Source organism: Colossoma macropomum, unplaced genomic scaffold (genome assembly GCF_904425465.1).
Source record: "Colossoma macropomum unplaced genomic scaffold, Colossoma_macropomum, whole genome shotgun sequence".
Taxonomy (NCBI): domain Eukaryota; kingdom Metazoa; phylum Chordata; class Actinopteri; order Characiformes; family Serrasalmidae; genus Colossoma; species Colossoma macropomum.
Window position 1 is genome coordinate 174,918 of NW_023494809.1, and position 19,693 is coordinate 194,610.

The 19,693-nt window shown below is 39.6% G+C and overlaps 1 protein-coding gene across 1 annotated transcript; it reads right to left on the reverse strand.

Moving 5' to 3' along the window:
• Positions 1–9,336: 9,336 nt before the first annotated feature.
• nr0b2a (nuclear receptor subfamily 0, group B, member 2a) lies at positions 9,337–10,852 on the reverse strand. Its single transcript, XM_036558321.1, has 2 exons — positions 10,165–10,852; positions 9,337–9,954 (listed from the first exon to the last, which is right to left on the reverse strand). Exons 1-2 carry the CDS (start codon positions 10,694–10,696, stop codon positions 9,713–9,715), a joined length of 774 nt encoding a protein of 257 aa, XP_036414214.1. The 5' UTR covers positions 10,697–10,852; the 3' UTR covers positions 9,337–9,712.
• Positions 10,853–19,693: the final 8,841 nt, after the last annotated feature.

The window sequence follows — 19,693 nt, forward strand, 5'->3', positions numbered from 1 at the left end:
ATTTCAGCCCCTGTATAGAAAGGAATGGAGTTTTCTGTTCCACCTTAAATGTTGTAGCCGTTAGCCTCTTAGTGGCCAGCTTCTTTTTTAATTTTCTATTCTACCTTAAATGGTCCAGAGGTTATTCTGGTACCTGTATAGAAAGGAACAACATTCTCTGTTCCACCTTAAATTGCCGAGCAGTTACATTCTGTAACATGACTGTAACTGCTGCCCCATTTAAGGTGGAACAGAAGAATTTTCTTTCTGTACAGTCATCAGAATTAAACAGCTGCACCACATTTATCTGTCTGTACTTTATCTACAGCTATTTTCATCTGTCTTGATAGAGCTGGATTACAGCACTGATCAGATCATTCGCATCATGTTTCTCTTTCTTCTGTTTCAGCAAACCACTTTGAAAAGTGGTGGACATGTCCAGCCACAGTGCCTCACAGCTTTATTACGATGATCTCAGCCCTCTGTTACTTAAAAAAGATGCCATCCACTCTAACTAAGCGATCCTGCATGGATAAACGCAATATAAAAGGTGTGTTAAACGTTATAAGGGACACATAAATAGATAAGAGGCACAGCACAGGCAGAACGTCCTTTTCTTAATCATATTCTTATCAGATAACCTACAAAAATCTGCCCTTATTTCCTTATAAGCGGATGCTTGTTGTTCAGGTGTTCATGCTGTTCCTACTTTGGCCACACAGGGGCGCCAGCGCTATTGCTACATATTGCAAGCTGGTCATTTTTCATGCAGGGGTTATTTTGATCAGTAAGCAGAAATGGTGGACTCTAAAAAGACCAATACTGGACTTTTTGTTTGTCTTTAAATGTGAATTCCTCACTTTTTTGAAAGAATTCCCTCGTAATTCAGTGTGTGAGATGTAAACAGAGTCATTTGGAGTGGTTTGGTGTGAAATGGTTCGTTGTAGAGTCTCAACACTGGTTTTAAGAAGCCCTCGTCCACTTGGACTCCCCATTTCCTCTCGGGGGACTCCCCAGCGCCACCTTAAGGGCTGTTTCATTACTGTAGTGAAGGGTGTTTGATGGGCCCTCGGAGGGGTGAGGGGCCGGGCGAACACCAGTGTCGACTTCAGCAGCAGAACATACCCAGAAATCATTGCGGCGTGACGCATTTCCCCTTTCAAACCCAAAATAATGGCGGTTTATAAGCTACAGCAGTGAACTACTTTAAAACACCCAACATTTAAAAACCTGAACGTTCAGTTTGCTGGGCTTTAAGTTACAAACTGCTCCATCTGTTTTACACGACTGCTGAAACTACACTCTGCTAGCTGGCTGGTTAGCATGCTAAGAGCTACACGGATAACAAGAACAAAATAAAGGCACTGCACCACGGCTCTACTCCGAGTTTATAACCAGACGAAGCAGCTACTCACGTTCTGTACGTCACACTCAAACCTCTTAACAAACGCCTTCACTGCAAAGTGTACATGGCTAGCGATTAGCTCACTGAGGCTAACCTGCTGCGGGCCAGCTCCTCACTGTCGCCTCCTCCGCTTCTGTTAAAGCTGATAGGAACCAGGGGTCGCCATGACTACAACACAGATATAGACATTTTATTTACTATCCAGAACCACCAGAGAACCTACACGAGTCTTCTGAGTTTATATGGAATGTTGATGATGGAAAATAGTGGAAAATCTGAAATAATACGTTTTCTTTGGGGACTATTTGGCCTCACAGCGCCCTGCATGTATCCCTCCACCATGAATGGAGTTTAAGTTCTCTAAACTATCATAAAACAGTGTCTCAGTCATCAGGCAGTGAATTCATAACCATTTCATGTAGGAACTTTCTGTGAGGGAGCTTTTAGAGGTGGACGTCTGGTTCCTATCACCGCCACTGTGAACAGTTCTGACTCGGTACGTTTATCTAGAACAGAGCGTTTCACACCAAACCACTCTGAACGACTCTGAACGGCTCTGATTACATCTTAACCACTTAATCATGCAGAAAAGTAGTTTTGTGAAGTACAGTGATCTGTCAGTGTAAATACAGGATTGACTGGGTATTTTATATGTAAACATGTCTAGAAATAGTCTGAATAATATTAAAATTCCTAAAATTCCTCCTCATGATGAGGATCATTAAACTGATCACCTGCGTTTGAGATGATTTCACTTGTCAGACGATCATTTGCAGTGTTGGCAGGTAGACGCTGTGTGACTAAAGGCTGCTTTGGGTTTTTCCACAGCTGAGTGTAGGACAAAGGTGAAGGATGACCCATCAGACCATTAGACGTACGTCCATTAGTCTGGGCTGCTGCTCTAATGTTCTATTATATCTGCTCATATGTTCTGTTACAACTCCTTATGTTCTATTACACCTATTCATATATTTTACTATACCTGCTTATGTTCTGTTACAGCTCTTTAGGTTCTAGTACACCTGCTTATGTTCTGTTACACCTCTTTAGGTTCTAGTACACCTGCTTATGTTCTGTTACGCCTCTTTAGGTTCTAGTACACCTACTTATGTTCTTTTACACCTGCTTATGTTCTTTTACACCTGCTTATGTTCTGTTACACCTGCTTAGGTTCTTTTACACCTGCTTAGATTCTTTTACACCTGCTTATGTTCTTTTACACCTGCTTATGTTCTGTTACATCTCTTTAGGTTCTAGTACACCTGTTTATGTTCTGTTACACCTACTTATGTTCTTTTACACCTGCTTATGTTCTTTTACACCTACTTATGTTCTTTTACACCTGCTTATGTTCTGTTACACCTCTCTAGGTTCTAGTACACCTGCTTATGTTCTATGAACATAATAGAACATAATGTTCTGCTTATGTGTTCGTTTACACCTGCTTATGTTCTATTAACATAATGTTCTGCTTACATGTTCTATTACTCCCAGCTGTGGATACTAATGATTATCTCATAAAGCTACTTAAGCTCAGAGTAACTTTTGGATCTGCAGTGAAACCTTTTAGAACATCCAGCGTCTCCTAGCGCAGGAGCTACAGGCTGAAACTGGGTTATTACTGGAGTTTTCTGTTACCCTTTAACTGGTGCAGCTGGCACCTCAGACCATTTAAGGTGGACTGGAAAGTTCCAGTGAGAAGCTGGTGAAGCTCCTTACAGTTTGTTTTTAGGCCCAGTCTTTTTAATTCTGTGGTCATTTTTGAGGCCTTAATTTTGTACTAACTGCCCTATTAAGTGTCCATCTACTCTGGTCAGTGAGCTTTGTAACCCTCACTGCTGCCGTTAGTCTGTGTTTGTCAGGCTGTTAGCAGTTTTTGTGACCGATGGACCTGCAGCTCAGATGCTGACCGTTTGACCTGTTTGGACCACTGTTAAGTGATTCATGCTGCTTTGTAAACAAATTAAAGTGCTGACCATGTTTTACAAATAAGAAACTTCAGAGTCAATTTAGAAAGTAGATTAGAGAATAAACACCATCCCATTCAGCTACAGCAGTTTAGCTCCACCCATTCAGCCTACAGCAGTTTAGCTCCACCCATTCAGCTACAGCAGTTTAGCTCCACCCATTCAGCCTACAGCAGTTTAGCTCCACCCATTCAGCCTACAGCAGTTTAGCCCCACCCATTCAGCCTACAGCAGTTTAGTCCCACCCATTCAGCTACAGCAGTTTAGCCCCACCCATTCAGCCTACAGCAGTTTAGCCCCGCCCACTCAGCCTACAGCAGTTTAGCCCCACCCATTCAGCCTACAGCAGTTTAGCCCCGCCCACTCAGCCTACAGCAGTTTAGCCCCACCCATTCAGCCTACAGCAGTTTAGCCCCACCCATTCAGCCTACAGCAGTTTAGCCCCACCCATTCAGCCTACAGCAGTTTAGCCCCGACCATTCAGCCTACAGCCGTTTAGCCCCACCCATTCAGCCTACAGCAGTTTAGCCCCGCCCACTCAGCCTACAGCAGTTTAGTCCCACCCATTCAGCCTACAGCAGTTTAGCCCCGCCCACTCAGCCTACAGCCGTTTAGCCCCACCCATTCAGCCTACAGCAGTTTAGCCCCGACCACTCAGCCTACAGCCGTTTAGCCCCACCCATTCAGCCTACAGCAGTTTAGCCCCACCCATTCAGCCTACAGCAGTTTAGTCCCACCCATTCAGCCTACAGCAGTTTAGCCCCGCCCACTCAGCCTACAGCCGTTTAGCCCCACCCATTCAGCCTACAGCAGTTTAGCCCCGCCCACTCAGCCTACAGCAGTTTAGCCCCACCCATTCAGCCTACAGCAGTTTAGCCCCGACCACTCAGCCTACAGCCGTTTAGCCCCACCCATTCAGCCTACAGCAGTTTAGCCCCACCCATTCAGCCTACAGCCGTTTAGCCCCACCCATTCAGCCTACAGCAGTTTAGCCCCACCCATTCAGCTACAGCAGTTTAGCCCCGACCATTCAGCCTACAGCAGTTTAGCCCCACCATTCAGCCTACAGCAGTTTAGCTCCACCCATTCATGCTGACGCTATAAGGAGTGTTTCAGCTCTGAGCCCTTTTTGAATGAGCCATTATACAGGGCAGCCAATCAGAACAGAGCTCATTTATTTACACCAGCCTTAAAGGCACAGCATCAAAACATTTACAGTGATTCTGTTCTGATCTGTTTAAACACAAGGCATTAACAGAGACAGTAATAATCTAAATATTTACCCAATCATCTTTTATAGGCTACTTTCTGTTGAGGATTCTGTCTGAAAATATATTTTTTATCTTATTTTAAATTATGAAATATTTAGATTTATTATGAGTTTAATTTTTACATAAAAAATGCTGTCCCATATTTTTTAATGTCACTACTGAAACACAGAGTTTCAGTACCTAGACAGGGCCTGATTTTAGCCACGCCCCTGTATTTCAGAGCAGGAAGTGAGGCTGCATCCCTGTCCCTCATGGCCACATGGTGAGCGGTTAGATCCCATTGTTTTGAAGTAAATGAGTCCCAAAGTCTGAAAATCAGTGTGGAACATTAAGAATCGTCATATTTTCTGCAGTTCAGCACTTTTTAGTGTTTTAATGTAAAATATGATGATTTTCTGTGTGAACAGCTGTTCAGAGCTGTGTTTGCTGGTCTGTACTGGCTGAGTTTCTGAGCTCAAAATGAGCTAAAACTGTCACTGAAACAGTCACTACTGAAACAGACACTACTGAAACAGTCACTACTGAGACAGACACTACTGAAACAGACACTACTGAAACAGTCACTACTGAGACAGACACTACTGAAACAGTCACTACTGAGACAGACACTACTGAAACAGTCACTACTGAAACAGTCACTACTGAAACAGTCACTACTGAAATAGACACTACTGAAACAGACACTACTGAAACAGACACTACTGAAACAGACACTACTGAAATAGACACTACTGAAACAGACACTACTGAGACAGACACTACTGAGACAGTCACTACTGAAACACTTGGTAACGTTTGGGTGGTTATGATTGTTTTGTTAGAGACAAAATGGAATGTTTAATCAGAATGAACATAATTAAGGTGTAGTGTCACTCAAAGTAAAGGGATTTTGGTCTAAAGTCAGTTAAAAGTTCCAAATGTGTTTCAGCTCTGATTTTGAATGAATTTGATAGAGGGATTTATGGATGCTTATTATGGTTTTAGGCCAACTACACAAAACGTGTGACCGGTTTGTGTCTGTGTGCAGTAGTACAGAGCTGATGACATCCCTGCTCAGTAAAATCATGCGTGGCCACTAAGGCGTGGGGACAGCTGTGATGCAGTAAGGTGTGGGAGTGACCTAATTATCTGCTGTAGAGAGTCGAGTCCTGCGTTAGTATATTTATGAAGAAGGACGTCCTCAGTGAGATCCTCCTGATCCAGGCGCTGCTCTGCTGATGTTTCCGCCTCTGAGTTTATTAAACTCAGAGCCTGTATTAATATCTGATTATAATGTTTTGTGTTCTCACCCTTAGTAGCCATGTGTTTCCATTATTTTGTCCCCCCCATAGGAGGTTCCTCCAGTTACAGAGCTGCAGATGGTGATCGTGAATAAACAACCCACGTGACACAGCTGTGTTCTGTGTTCCATCTGAAGGGTGAGTTCCTGCTGCTCTGTTAATAACTATGTAATAAAGGGTCAGCGTTGTGTAAGTGTTTAGAGCTCAGACTGTGTGTGTGTGTGTGTGTGTGTGTGTGTGTGTGTGTGTGTGTACCACTGGGTCAATAACCTCCAGCATGACCGCCGTTACACACTTCCGCACAGTAAACACGGAGCAGACGGTGCCAGGCACACACACACACGTCACTCTTTATGGCGCTGATACAGTGTGTTCTCCACAGTGGAGCTGAACAGCAACGTATTCAGAGTAGTTTTTACTGTGAAGGGCGAGTGCAGCACAGAGTCTGACCAGGGGCGGGGTCATAAACCCTCGGGGGCCTTCTAGGTCAGGGGTCGGCAACCCAAATGTTAACAAGAGCCATTTTGTCCTTTTAACAGAAATCAAACCACCTTGGGAGCCACATTTTATTGTATGTCCATTTTATTAAAGTAACATTTTACCATCTTGGCTGTAAACATGTCTCAGTATGTGATAATATCTTAGTATAGACTAAAAAATATAATATAAATGAAAACACAGTCTTACTTTGCTCTGCTTTAATCTTCAGCTCAGCTACAGCTGCTTTTCTCGCATCTCCAGCAGGAACCTTTTCTTTAAAGTAGAACAGTTTCTTGTAAAATGACTCTCAACATTCATCTCTTTACGAGGCTGAAGTCGCTTCTCATTCGCCAGCTTCTTGTTTTTGATTTTTCCCATTCTACCTTAAATGGTGACTGAGGTACCACAATGTAACTGCTGCACCATTAAAGGTGGCACGGGACAATTCAAACAAGAAACAGCCTCGCAACTTTTTAGTGTTTCAGTTTCTCGCTGCAGATTAAACGTATCAGGAAACCAGCTGGAGTGATTATAAGCACTAATCAGTCCATTCGTCTCTAAATTATCGATGTTCGTCTTAAATCTCGCTCTTTGTCGTTTCGTTAGCTACTAGCTAGGTGAGACTGTTGTCTGTGTTGCTATGGTGACCAGCAGTCTGTGCTGATCTTCAGGGTTAAAGGGTGAATTAGCAGTTCTACATTAACTCCAGAGTTTAAGACCATTTATTGTTAAACTGTGTTGAACGATCAGCAGAGCTTTATTTTACTGTAAAGGAGGATTATTTTATTTTTACCTACTAATCTAATTCAGCTGTGGAGCCACAGGGCAGTAAAAGAGCCCCATGCGGCCACATGTTGCCGACCGCTGATCTAGACCTTCAGAGAAGCTCTAACGATTTCTGGGAACTAAAAAAAATACACAATACAGAAATACTCAATACAAAAGTATTTAAACTCTGTGAGTGTTACAGCACTACTCTTGTTCTATTGTTATGTTTTGGATGGAAACAAAAGGGTTAAATTTTTGAAACTGGCCAAACAGGACTGTTTTTTCTGTGGTATCTAAGGCTAAGCGAGAACTCCCATTGGTCAGGACTTCAGGAGCTGAAAAGAAGTCCTAACATGTTAGATTATCAGTGTAATTAGGACAGATCAATCAGCTAATCAGGTTTGGATTTCCAGTGGGACCAATTTAGTGAGAACAGCATCACTCTAGTCCTGCTGGAGGTTCTAGATACAACACTGAACTGCAATCAGTGGGTTGATAGAAAAAGAAAACAGCGGCGGCAGCTCTACACCAGAGTTCACTACTGAGAGTCACTGTGAAACCAAATCATCTCCATTTCTGTCTGTTTTTATTTTTCTGCATTTGGTAAACTTGGCGACAGTTTATCACTTTGTGTTAAAATTTGATGGTGAATGGATCAGTAGAAATGCTCCAGAATCACTTGGAATAAAACCTCTTTACAGTAACGTACATTAAAAGTAAAGAATATTGTTGCCTTCTTCTGTAACGTTTTGGATATACATATTTTTTTTGGACAGTGATGATATGTAAAACATTCAATGTCTTTTAGAAGCATGACATGTCTGTGTTTATCTAGAACTGCCTTGTTGAATTTTTCATTCCACCTTAAACGGTGCGGCAGCTACATTGTGGTACGTAATTTATTACTTAATACAATCATAAATAAGAGTAAGAAATGAAGAAAATGATAGTTATTTTGCACAAGGACAGTACTATGTGTATGTGTGTGTGTGTGGACCAGGTTTATGCCACAGTGTGGGGACCAATACCTGTTCATACACTCACGTTGTGGGGGCCTTTCGTCCTTGTAGGCACAAGCTGGTCCCTACAATGTACATCAGTAAATTTTGGTTGGTATTAGTTCTGATTAAAGTTTGGATAAGTCTCCAGAAAATGAATGGAAGTCTGTATAATGGCCCCACATTTCACAGAAACAAGACTGTGTGTATGTGTGGCAGGAGAAATACAGCTAGAGTTTAAGGTGGTCTGGTCTGCACACTCCAGGTCTGAAAACCAGCCCCACTCCGGCTCTGACTACAGGAAAGATATTTTATTTATCAGTCGCAGAAAAGCGGTGATGTTTATTGCGTATTCAACAAAATGACATTTTAAATGTCTGGTTTTGTATTCTGGCCACGCGAGTTTGTTCTGCTGCAGTCGATAATGGTAATTCGTTAGAAACACGTCATCAGAAACGCTCCACACTGCGAGACCCCTTACTCCTAAAGGAACTGATGGACAGGACCAGCCCGACTCAGACCTGACAACCTCACTATGAGCTAGAGTGGGGTCTTCATTTCTGCAGTGGGCGGAGCCACCCCGAATGGACATTGAATTTAATTACAAAACAGTAAAACGCTGTATTACTGCGTTTTCTCAGAGAGCCTATATTGCTGCACACACTGCAGACTGCAGTGCTGGTTACTAGCCTAACCAGACATTACGAACTATGGAATCTATCTTCATTAATAAGCCAAGTCACAGTGGTAATTAGCTGAATGGGCTAATAATATATCAGTACTTCATGATTTCCATCATTAATGGCTATTAATGTATGACTCGGTTGGTTAATATTGTATACTTAGCGGTTTTCTAACGTATTAAGTATTAATTCACGTGTAAATGTGATGAAACCATGAATTCAGTATTAATATGTATTTAAATGTAATGAAGAGCTTGTCCTGTTTCAGGCGAGTAAAACTCGTTAAAGTGCATTTTTATTAACTGTCTTTAAAGCTTTCTACTTTCAAAACACAGATAATAGTTTTAAAACGTTTCAGATTAATCTTAACTTTATAATTATGTACATTTATGTTTAAGTTTATATAAATAAGTGGACTTAAGAATCCTGCAGTGGTCAGTGTGAAGTTTGTAGAGCCGTATTTTCTAAAGAGCTTGTGGTGTAATTTCTTAAAAACAACCTGCACTTTGTGTAGAAAAATAGATTTTACTTCAAAATGTTCAGGAACATCCAGAATCATTCAAGAAGAACAGGAACAAACAAACCGTCTCTCAGAGACTAAACTCATCACCTCCCTCAGATCTGGAGATTAGTAAAAGGGTTTTTAACAGGTCTGTCTTCATAGACTTTTACATAAAGCCTCATCTGACAAAGACAAACCAGAACACAAAGCAACAAACATCTCGTACTTCTGTAACCTGAATAAACATTTTCAAAGGTGCAAAGCGTGTAAACAACTGCGTAACCTGTTCATATCTTTCTTATTAGTGGGCCACAACGTGATCACTGTCCGGTCACTTCAGTTCCAGGTGAGCCAGGTGTGCGTTCCTCCAGGTGTTTGGCTACCTGCTGAAGAGCATGTCGGCCAGCAGGTCCAGCAGGTGAGCCTGGCTGATGATTGGCCTGAAGAACAGCTCGGTGACGAGGCCTGGAGTGATGGTCTTCAGAGACGATCCAGCCAGCAGCAGACGTGCAAAACGTCCATGATCTTCTGGATGGAGAAGAGCCAGAACTTCCTTCAGAGCATGCTGGGCTTCCTGCTGGAGCCCCTCGATGAAGAGCACTGCCCGCAGGCCTGGCACGTCTGTGTGGGAGAAAACGCTAGATTATTTGATTTGTTCCCCAGCATTTCTGGAGTACCTGAACATCTGCACCTGCTTCAGAACAGGGATGTTCCAGGAGGAGGAACCCCTGGGCTTTAACTAGCTTCTAATTATCAAATAATTCTTCAATATTAATCAAATAATGTCCTCAGCAAATCTACAGCAAGTTTAACTGAACAGAACCTCTGTACCTGGGTTGAATATCATGGTTCCTTTAAGGTATGCGTACTCCTTCGGGCTCAGGTCCAGACTCCAGAACTTCTTCAAGCAGGACTTGAGTTTCTGGACCCCCGCCAGCGTGGGCTGCTCTCTGTCTGGTTCCTTCACATCCTGGCGGTTCAGGAGGATCCTCTTCAGCATGCTGGGGGCCGGCATGTCCTCCACCTCGAAGCTAACGTGCTCTTGTGCCAGGCCCAGGATGAAAAGTGGCGCCCAACAGCTCTGCAGCAGCACCAGCTGGTCTTTCGGCGGAAGCTGCTGGAAGGCAGGTAAGCTCTTCATGAAGTAGATGGTCTTCACCAAGATGCTGGAGGCCACCTGGCACGTGTCGCCGGGCGTCTTGAGCCGCACGGTCCTGCGCATCTCACAGTGGCATCTGCTGGAGGGTAGATAGTTCAGGTTGCTCCTGGATGGCTCGCTATTTGGAGCCTGGCTGAGGATGTTGAACAGGATGGCGTTGGGCCGTCCGTTAGCATCTTCCGAACAGCGGCATTCATAATCCATCTCGGCGGAGGAGGACAGTCTGAGTGGACGTGTGCGTGTGAAACTGTGGACGTCGATAACGCAGCACTGCCTCCTTCGGAATGAGACTGGAGCTGTGGGAGATTCATGCCCGGCTCGCGCCGCACTGCTGTTTATAAAGGCCGTTTACTGGGTTACACTGTTGATCTTTGACCCACAAAATTACGTTCTCCTGTGGAGAAAAACAACCTGCCCCCGTCCTGCCGCTTGGCAGAGCACAGCGCAGCGATAACGCTCAGGCATCAGGAACTGACTGCTGGACAAAGTCACAGGATTCAGGTGAGGCAACGTTATCTCGTCCACGGTCATTAAACCAGGCTGTACCAAGGATCCAAGGACTGCTCAAGTGTTCGAGCATGTGGACGCTTTCATCACGAGCTCACACCTGAACAGCTGGCAGCCGGCCAGATTACACAGGTATGAGTTCACTGACCCTGACGGAAAACCTTGAGGGATCATATACTCACCCCCGGTTATTTCATTATTAGTCTGGATGATTGCTTATTTCCTCTGCACCATTGATATGTGAATAATGTCTAAGACCTCACCCAAATTCAAAGTGATTCATCGTTTTATGTGTAATATAGCATTTTACCATGTGGAACACACCAGCCTGCAATTTCACCAGTCTGTGCAAAGGTCTGAAGCTGGTTATCTGGCCAGTAAGCATTTAATCATTTCAAAAAACACTTTAATTGAAATAAATACAAATAATTTTAATCCCGTAAGCACAAACCCCATTTCTGGAAGAGTTGGGACTTTGTGTAAAATGCAGTTCTTTTGAAACTTTTTTTTAACTGACAGAAGGACAAAGGAAAGATTTCCAAAGTTTTCATTGACCAACTTAATTTTATTTTGTGAATTTAAACAAATTTAGAATTTGATGCCTACAAACACACGAAAAAACTTTGGGACAGAGGCCTGTTTACCACTGCGTTACATCACCTTCCCTTCTTATTACACTTCTTAATCGTTTGGGAACTGAGGATACTAATTGTTACCATTTGAAAGTGGAATTTTTGCCCCTTCTTGCTTAATACAAGATGTCAGCTGCTCAACAGTCCGTGGTCGTTGTTGTCTGAGACAGATCTGGACTGCAGGCAGGCCAGTCAAGCACTCACACTCTGTGTCTATGAAGCCACATTGCTGTAGCGCATGAGGAATGAGGCCTGGCATCCTGCTGAAATAACCATGGACTACATCGGGAAAGACATTGTCGTAATGGCACCATCTGTCTCTCTAAAATCCCAGTATACGTCTCTGCGTCAGTGGTACCTTCACACATATGCAGGTCACCCTTGCCGTGGGCGCTGATGATCACCATACCATGACAGATGTTGGCTTTTTGCACCTTTTACTGATAAAAGTCTGAATGGTCCCTTCAATTTTGTCCATTTTTCCCCAAAACAAGCTGAAATGTGGACTCATCTGACCACAGCACACATTTCCACTGTCTTTGAGACCATGTGAGATGAGCTCGGACCCAGAGAACTCGGAGGTGTTTCGGCATAGAATTGATATAAGGCTTTCTCCTTGCGTAATGGGGTTTAAGTTGCATTTCTTAATGCAGCACCGGACTGTGCTAAGTGACAGTGGTTGTCAGACATACTCTCGAGCCCATGTGGCTGTACTTAACGCAGTAGCTTGATGGTTTCTCATGCAGTGCTGACTGAGGGCTCGAGAGTCACACACATTCAGCAGTGGTCTCTGGCCTTGACCTACACGGACTGAGAGGTCAGATTCCCTGAATCTTTTCACAATATTATGTACTGTAGATGGTAAAATATTTAAAATCTATGTGTTCCACCATGTTCTATATCTAGCATGCTGTACATGTTCCACCATGTTCTATAGAGCTTCTAGAGTATAAAAATAAAAATAAAATAATAATATGTAATAAAATGAATACTTATAATAACACATCAATAAAAGTATAAAGATTTAGTAGATAATAGCAAAACAGATAAAATTCACATCAGTCCAGAAACAATTAAGATATAAGAATTCCTGAGTCCTCGTGGAGATCCAGCCGCTGTGCGGCCCATATTCCTCCGGAGATACGGGCTGCAGTAAAAGCCTTAATGAGAGCGTTAACCTCTGCCAACAACAACTCCTCAGAGCACGGAACGTCTCCCTGAGCTGTTTTTCTGGCCGTGATGATCATATGAGACGTTCCCCGCTTTATTACCGCAGCGGTGCCTAGCACAGAGGCCACAGCCCGATAAGCAAATGACTTTATTGATCTGAATCAAATCAACAAACAGTTAAAGCTTTCACGTCTGCGCTCATCACGCCGTTACACCGAAGCCTTCATTCGATTCTTTAAATCCACCAGCTTTTCATCTTTATTGATATTTAATGAGAAGCGATCGATAACAGTGTTGATGTGTACAGTGAGTCTTCGTTCCACTCGGCCAGGTTAAAATAAACACCCTGTCCTCGTTTGGTTTTTGTGCAGAAATTCAGTGTGAAATGATGATGTCGTGTTTGGACTTTGAGTCTCTGAAGCCCAAAACAGCTCTGATAAATCAATATGATCTTTGCATTCTTGCAATAATACGAGCCTGTTTACTGTGTCGGTTTTGCAACCCAGCAGGTTTAATGTCAGGGTCAAACTACAAATAACTCTCCACTGACCGTCTGCTGGACATTACAGCCCACATTACTGCTGCACCTTTAACTCAGTATGATTATTAGGTATGTTATAGTTATTTGGTATTTGGTAATTATTCCTATTATTTTGCACTATTATAGATTATTCTGTGATTGCATTAAAATCTATGAAATGTGAGGAATGTTTACAGGCATATTTATTCATTTATATTTATGATGCTGCTACATGTCAATACACTTAACTGTTATTAGACAAAAAAAAACAAAAAAAAATGTCTGTCTCTGTCCATCTGTCTGTCTATCTATCTGTCTGTCTTTCTGTTTGTTGGTCTGTCTGTCTATCTATCTATCTTTCTATCTATCTATCTATCTATCTATCTATCTATCTATCTGTCTGTCTATCTATCTGTCTGTCTTTCTGTTTATTGGTCTTTCTTAAAATCCTTTTTACTCATCTTTACTAGGGGTGCCGATAATTGTGGAGGGGACTGTCTGCCTGTTTATCTAATCTGCTTGTCTGTTTGTCTCTCTGTCTATCTGCCTATCTGTCTGTCTTTCCTTCTGTCTGTCTGTCTAGCATTTCTGGAAGAGTTGGGACGTTGTGTAAAATGAATCTGTGATTTGTTCACTTAAAACTTTATTTAACTGACAAAAGCATGAAGGAAACATTTCCAGTGTTTTGGCTGACCGACTTAATTGTAAGTCAGACTTTGTTACCTGCAGCACACACAAAAACACTGTGACAGAGGCTTGTTTACCACTGTGTTACATCACCTTTCCATTAATTACACTCGTTAATCATTTGACAAATGAGGATACTAACTGGTGCAATTATTGCCCATTCTTGCTTGATACAAGACTTCAGGTGGTCATTCGATAAAGCGCCAAATTAGTCTTACCTTCATCTGCGTTTTTCGACCGGTCATAAATTCCCTTACTTTTAACTCCAAGACATCGAAATTAATTGGAAAATACCCCCACATACGTAAGACTATAGTTTTACCTTCTTGTGTTTTTCGACCGTTCATAAATGTCCTTAATTTTCACTCCAAGGCATTAAAATTAGTGAGAAAATGCCTCCAAATGATGTATTTTGTCCGAAATAATTCAAATCCCATCATAAAATGTACGTTGGATATAGCGCCAAATTTACAGAAATACGTAAGACTATAGTCTTACCTTCATGTGTTTTTCAAACTTTCATAAATGTCCTTAGTTTTCACTCCAAGACATCGAAATTCATTGGAAAATACCCCCACATGATGTATTTTGTCCAAAATAATTCAAATTCTTTCATAAACATACATTCGATTTAGCGCCAACTTTACCGAAGTACATAAGACTATAGTCTTAGCTTCATGTGTGTTTCTTGACCGTTTACAAATTCCCTTAATATTCACTCCAAAGCAGTAAAATTTGTGGGAAAATGCCTCCAAATGACGTATTTTGGCCAAAATAATTCAAATTTCTTCAGAAAATGTTTGTTTAATACATCACCAAATTCACCGAAATACATAAGACTATAGTCTTACCTTCGTGTGTGTTTTTCAAACGTTCATAAATGTCCTTAATTTTCACTCCAAAGCATTAAAATTAGTGAGAAAATGCCTTCAAATGATGTATTTTGTCCAAAATAATTCAAATCCCATCATAAAATATACGCTGGATATAGCGCCAAATGTACAGAAATGCGTAAGACTATAGTCTTACCTTCATATGTGTTTCTTGACCATTTATAAATTCCCTTAATTCAAATTTCTTCAGGAAATGTTTGTTTGATACGTCACCAAATTTATCGAAATACGTAAGACTACAGTCTTACCTTTGTGTGTGTTTTTCAAATGTTCGTAAATTCCCTTCATTTTCAATCCAAAGCATTAAAATTAGTTGGAAAATTCCTCCAAATGATGTATTTTGTCCAAAACATTTCAAGTTCTTCATAAAATGTATGTTCGATAAAGCGCCAAATTTACCGAAATACGTAAGACTATAGTCTTACCTTCTTGTGTGTTTTTTGACCATTCATAAATGTCCGTAATTTTCACTCCAAGGCATTAAAATTGTGGAAAATGCCTCCAAATGATGTATTTTGTCCAAAATAATTCAAATTCCATCATAAAATGTACGTTCGATAAAGCGCCAAATTTACAGAAATACGTAAGACTACAGTCTTACCTTCATCTGCGTTTTTCAACTGTTCATGAATTCCCTTCATTTTCACTCCAAGACATCTAAATTTGTGAAAAATGCCTCAAAATTACGTATTTTGTCCAGAACATTTATTAAAATGTACGTTTGATAAAGGACCAAATTTACCGAAATACGTAAGACTATAGTCTTACCTTCGTGTGTGTTTTTCAAACGTTCATAAATTCCCTTCATTTTTACTCCAAGACATCAAAATTAGTTGGAAAATGCTTCCAAATGATGTATTTTGTCCAAAACATTTCAGAAAATGTACGTTTGATACATCACGAAATTTACCGAAATATGTAAGACTATAGTCTTACCTTCATGTGCGTTTCTTGACCGTTTATAAATTCCCTTAATTTTTACTCCAAGACATCTAAATTTGTGGGAAAATGCCTCCAAATTACGTATTTTGGCCAAAATAATTCAAATTTCTTCAGAAAATGTTTGTTTAAAAAGGACTAAATTTCCCGAAATACGTAAGACTATAGTCTTACCTTCGTGTGTGTTTTTCAAATGTTCATAAATTTCCTTAATTTTTACTCCAAGACATCAAAATTAGTTGGAAAAGGCTTCCAAATGATGTATTTTGTCCAAAATATTTCATAAAATGTACGTTTGATAAAGGGTCAAATTTATCGAAATGCGTAAGACTATAGTCTTACCTTCATTTGTGTTTCTTGACCGTTTATAAATTCGGTTCATTTTTACTCCAAGACATCAAAATTTGTGGGAAAATGCTTCCAAATGACATATTTTGGCCAAAATAATTTAAATTTCTTTAGAAAATGTTTGTTTGATACATCACCAAATTTACCGAAATACATAAGACTATAGTCTTACCTTCGTGTGTGTTTTTCAAACGTTCATAAATTCCCTTAATTTTCACTCCAAGGCATTAAAATTAGTTGGAAAATGCCTCCAAATGATGTATTTTGTCCAAAACATTTCAAGTTCCTCATAAAATGTTCGTTCCATAAAGCGTCAAATTTACCGAAATACGTAAGACTATAGTCTTACCTTCAGGTGTGTTTTTCGACCATTCATAAATGTCCTTAATTTTCACTCCAAGGCATTAAAATTAGTGGGAAAATGCCTCCAAATGATGTATTTTGTCCGAAATAATTCAAATCCCATCATAAAATGTACATTCGATAAAGCGCCAAATTTACAGAAATACGTAAGACTACAGTCTTACCTTCATCTGCGTTTTTCAACTGTTCATGAATTCCCTTCATTTTTACTCCAAGACATCTAAATTTGTGGAAAGTGGCTCAAAATTATGTATTTTGTCCAAAACATTTCATAAAATGTACGTTTGATAAAGGACCAAATTTACCAAAACACATAAGACTATAGTCTTACCTTCATGTGCGTTTCTTGACCGTTTATAAATTCCCTTAAATTTTACTCCAAGACATCAAAATTTGTGGGAAAATGCCTCCAAATGATGTATTTTGACCAAAATAATTCAAATTTCTTCAGAAAATGTTTGTTTGTTACATCACCAAATTTACCGAAATACGTAAGACTATAGGCTTACCTTCATCTGTGTTTTTCAGCTTTTCATAAATGTCCTTAATTTTCACTCCAAGACATCGAAATTCATTGGAAAATACCCCCACATGATGTATTTTGTCCAAAATAATTCAAATTCTTTCATGAAATGTACGTTTGATAAAGGGCCAAATTTACCGAAATACATAAGACTATAGTTTTACCTTCTGTGTTTTTCGAACGTTCATAAATGTCCTTAATTTTCACTCTAAGGCATTAAAATTAGTGAGAAAATGCCTTCAAATGATGTATTTTGTCCAAAATAATTCAAATCCCATCATAAAATATACGTTGGATATAGCGCCAAATTTACAGAAATGCGTAAGACTATAGTCTTACCTTCATATGTGTTTCTTGACCATTTATAAATTCCCTTAATTCAAATTTCTTCAGGAAATGTTTGTTTGATACGTCACCAAATTTATCGAAATACGTAAGACTATAGTCTTACCTTCGTGTGTGTTTTTCAAACGTTCATAAATTCCCTTAATTTTTACTCCAAGACATCAAAATTAGTTGGAAAAGGCTTCCAAATGATGTATTTTGTCCAAAACATTACCTTCATGTGTGTTTCTTGACCGTTTATAAATTCCCTTAAATTTTACTCCAAGACATCAAAATTTGTGGGAAAATGCCTCCAAATGATGTATTTTGACCAAAATAATTCAAATTTCTTCAGAAAATGTTTGTTTGATACATCACCAAATTTACCAAAATACGTAAGACTATAGTCTTACCTTCGTGTGTGTTTTTCAAATGTTCATAATTTCCCTTAATTTTCACTCCAAAGCATTAAAATTAGTTGGAAAATACCTCCAAATGATGTATTTTGTCCAAAACATTTCATAAAATGTACGTTTGATAAAGGGCCAACTTTACAGAAATACATAAGACTATAGTCTTACCTTCATCTGCGTTTTTTAAACTGTTCATAAATGTCCTTAATTTTCACTCCAAGACATCAAAATTTGGGGGAAAACGCGTCCAAATTACATATTTTGTCCGAAATAATTCAAATTCTTTCATGAAATGTACGTTTGATATAGGGCCTAATTTACCGAAATACGTAAGACTATAGTCTTACCTTCATGAGTGTTTTTCGACCATTCATGAATTCCCTTAATTTTTACTTCAAGACATCAAAATTTGTGGAAAATGCTTCCAAATGATGTATTTTGTCCAAAACATTTCATCAAATGTACATTTGATAAAGGACCAAATTTACCGAAATACGTAAGACTACAGTCTTACCTTCATGTGCGATTTTCAAACGTTCATAAATTCCCTTAATTTTCACTCCAAGGAATTAAAATTAGCAGGAAAATGCCTCCAAATGATGTATTTTGTCCAAAACATTTCAGAAAATGTACGTTTGATACATCACGAAATTTACCGAAATATGTAAGACTATAGTCTTACCTTCATGTGCGTTTCTTGACCGTTTATAAATTCCCTTAATTTTTACTCCAAGACATCTAAATTTGTGGGAAAAATGCCTCCAAATGATGTATTTTGACCAAAATAATTCAAATTTCTTCAGAAAATGTTTGTTTGATACATCACCAAATTTACCGAAATACGTAAGACTATAGTCTTACCTTCGTGTGTGTTTTTCAAACATTCATAAATTCCCTTAATTTTCACTCCAAAGCATTAAAATTAGTTGGAAAATACCTCCAAATGATGTATTTTGTCCAAAATAATTCAAATCCCATCATAAAATATATGTTGGATATAGCGGCAAATTTACACAAATACGTAAGACTATAGTCTTACCTTCATGTGTGTTTTTCGACCATTCATACATGTCCGTGATTTTTACTTCAAGACATCAAAATTGTGGGAAAATGCTTCCAAATGATGTATTTTGTCCAAAACATTTCATAAAATGTACGTTTGATAAAGGGCCAACTTTACAGAAATACGTAAGACTATAGTCTTACCTTCATCTGCGTTTTTTAAACTGTTCATAAATGTCCTTAATTTTCACTCCAAGACATCAAAATTTGGGGGAAAACGCGTCCAAATTACATATTTTGTCCGAAATAATTCAAATTCTTTCATGAAATGTACGTTTGATATAGGGCCTAATTTACCGAAATACGTAAGACTATAGTCTTACCTTCATGAGTGTTTTTCGACCATTCATGAATTCCCTTAATTTTTACTTCAAGACATCAAAATTTGTGGAAAATGCTTCCAAATTACGTATTTTGTCCAAAACATTTCATCAAATGTACATTTGATAAAGGACCAAATTTACCGAAATACGTAAGACTACAGTCTTACCTTCATGTGCGATTTTCAAACGTTCATAAATGTCCTTAATTTTCACTCCAAGGAATTAAAATTAGCGGGAAAATGCCTCCAAATGATGTATTTTGTCCAAAACATTTCAAGTTCTTCATAAAATGTTCGTTCGATAAAGTGCCAAATTTACCGAAATACGTAAGACTTACCTTCATCTGCGCTTTTCAACTGTTCATAAATTCCCTTCATTTTTACTGCAAGACATCAAAATTTGTGGGAAATGCCTCCAAATTACGTATTTTGGCCAAAATAATTCAAATTTCTTCAGAAAATGTTTGTTTGATAAAGAAATAAATTTCCCGAAATACG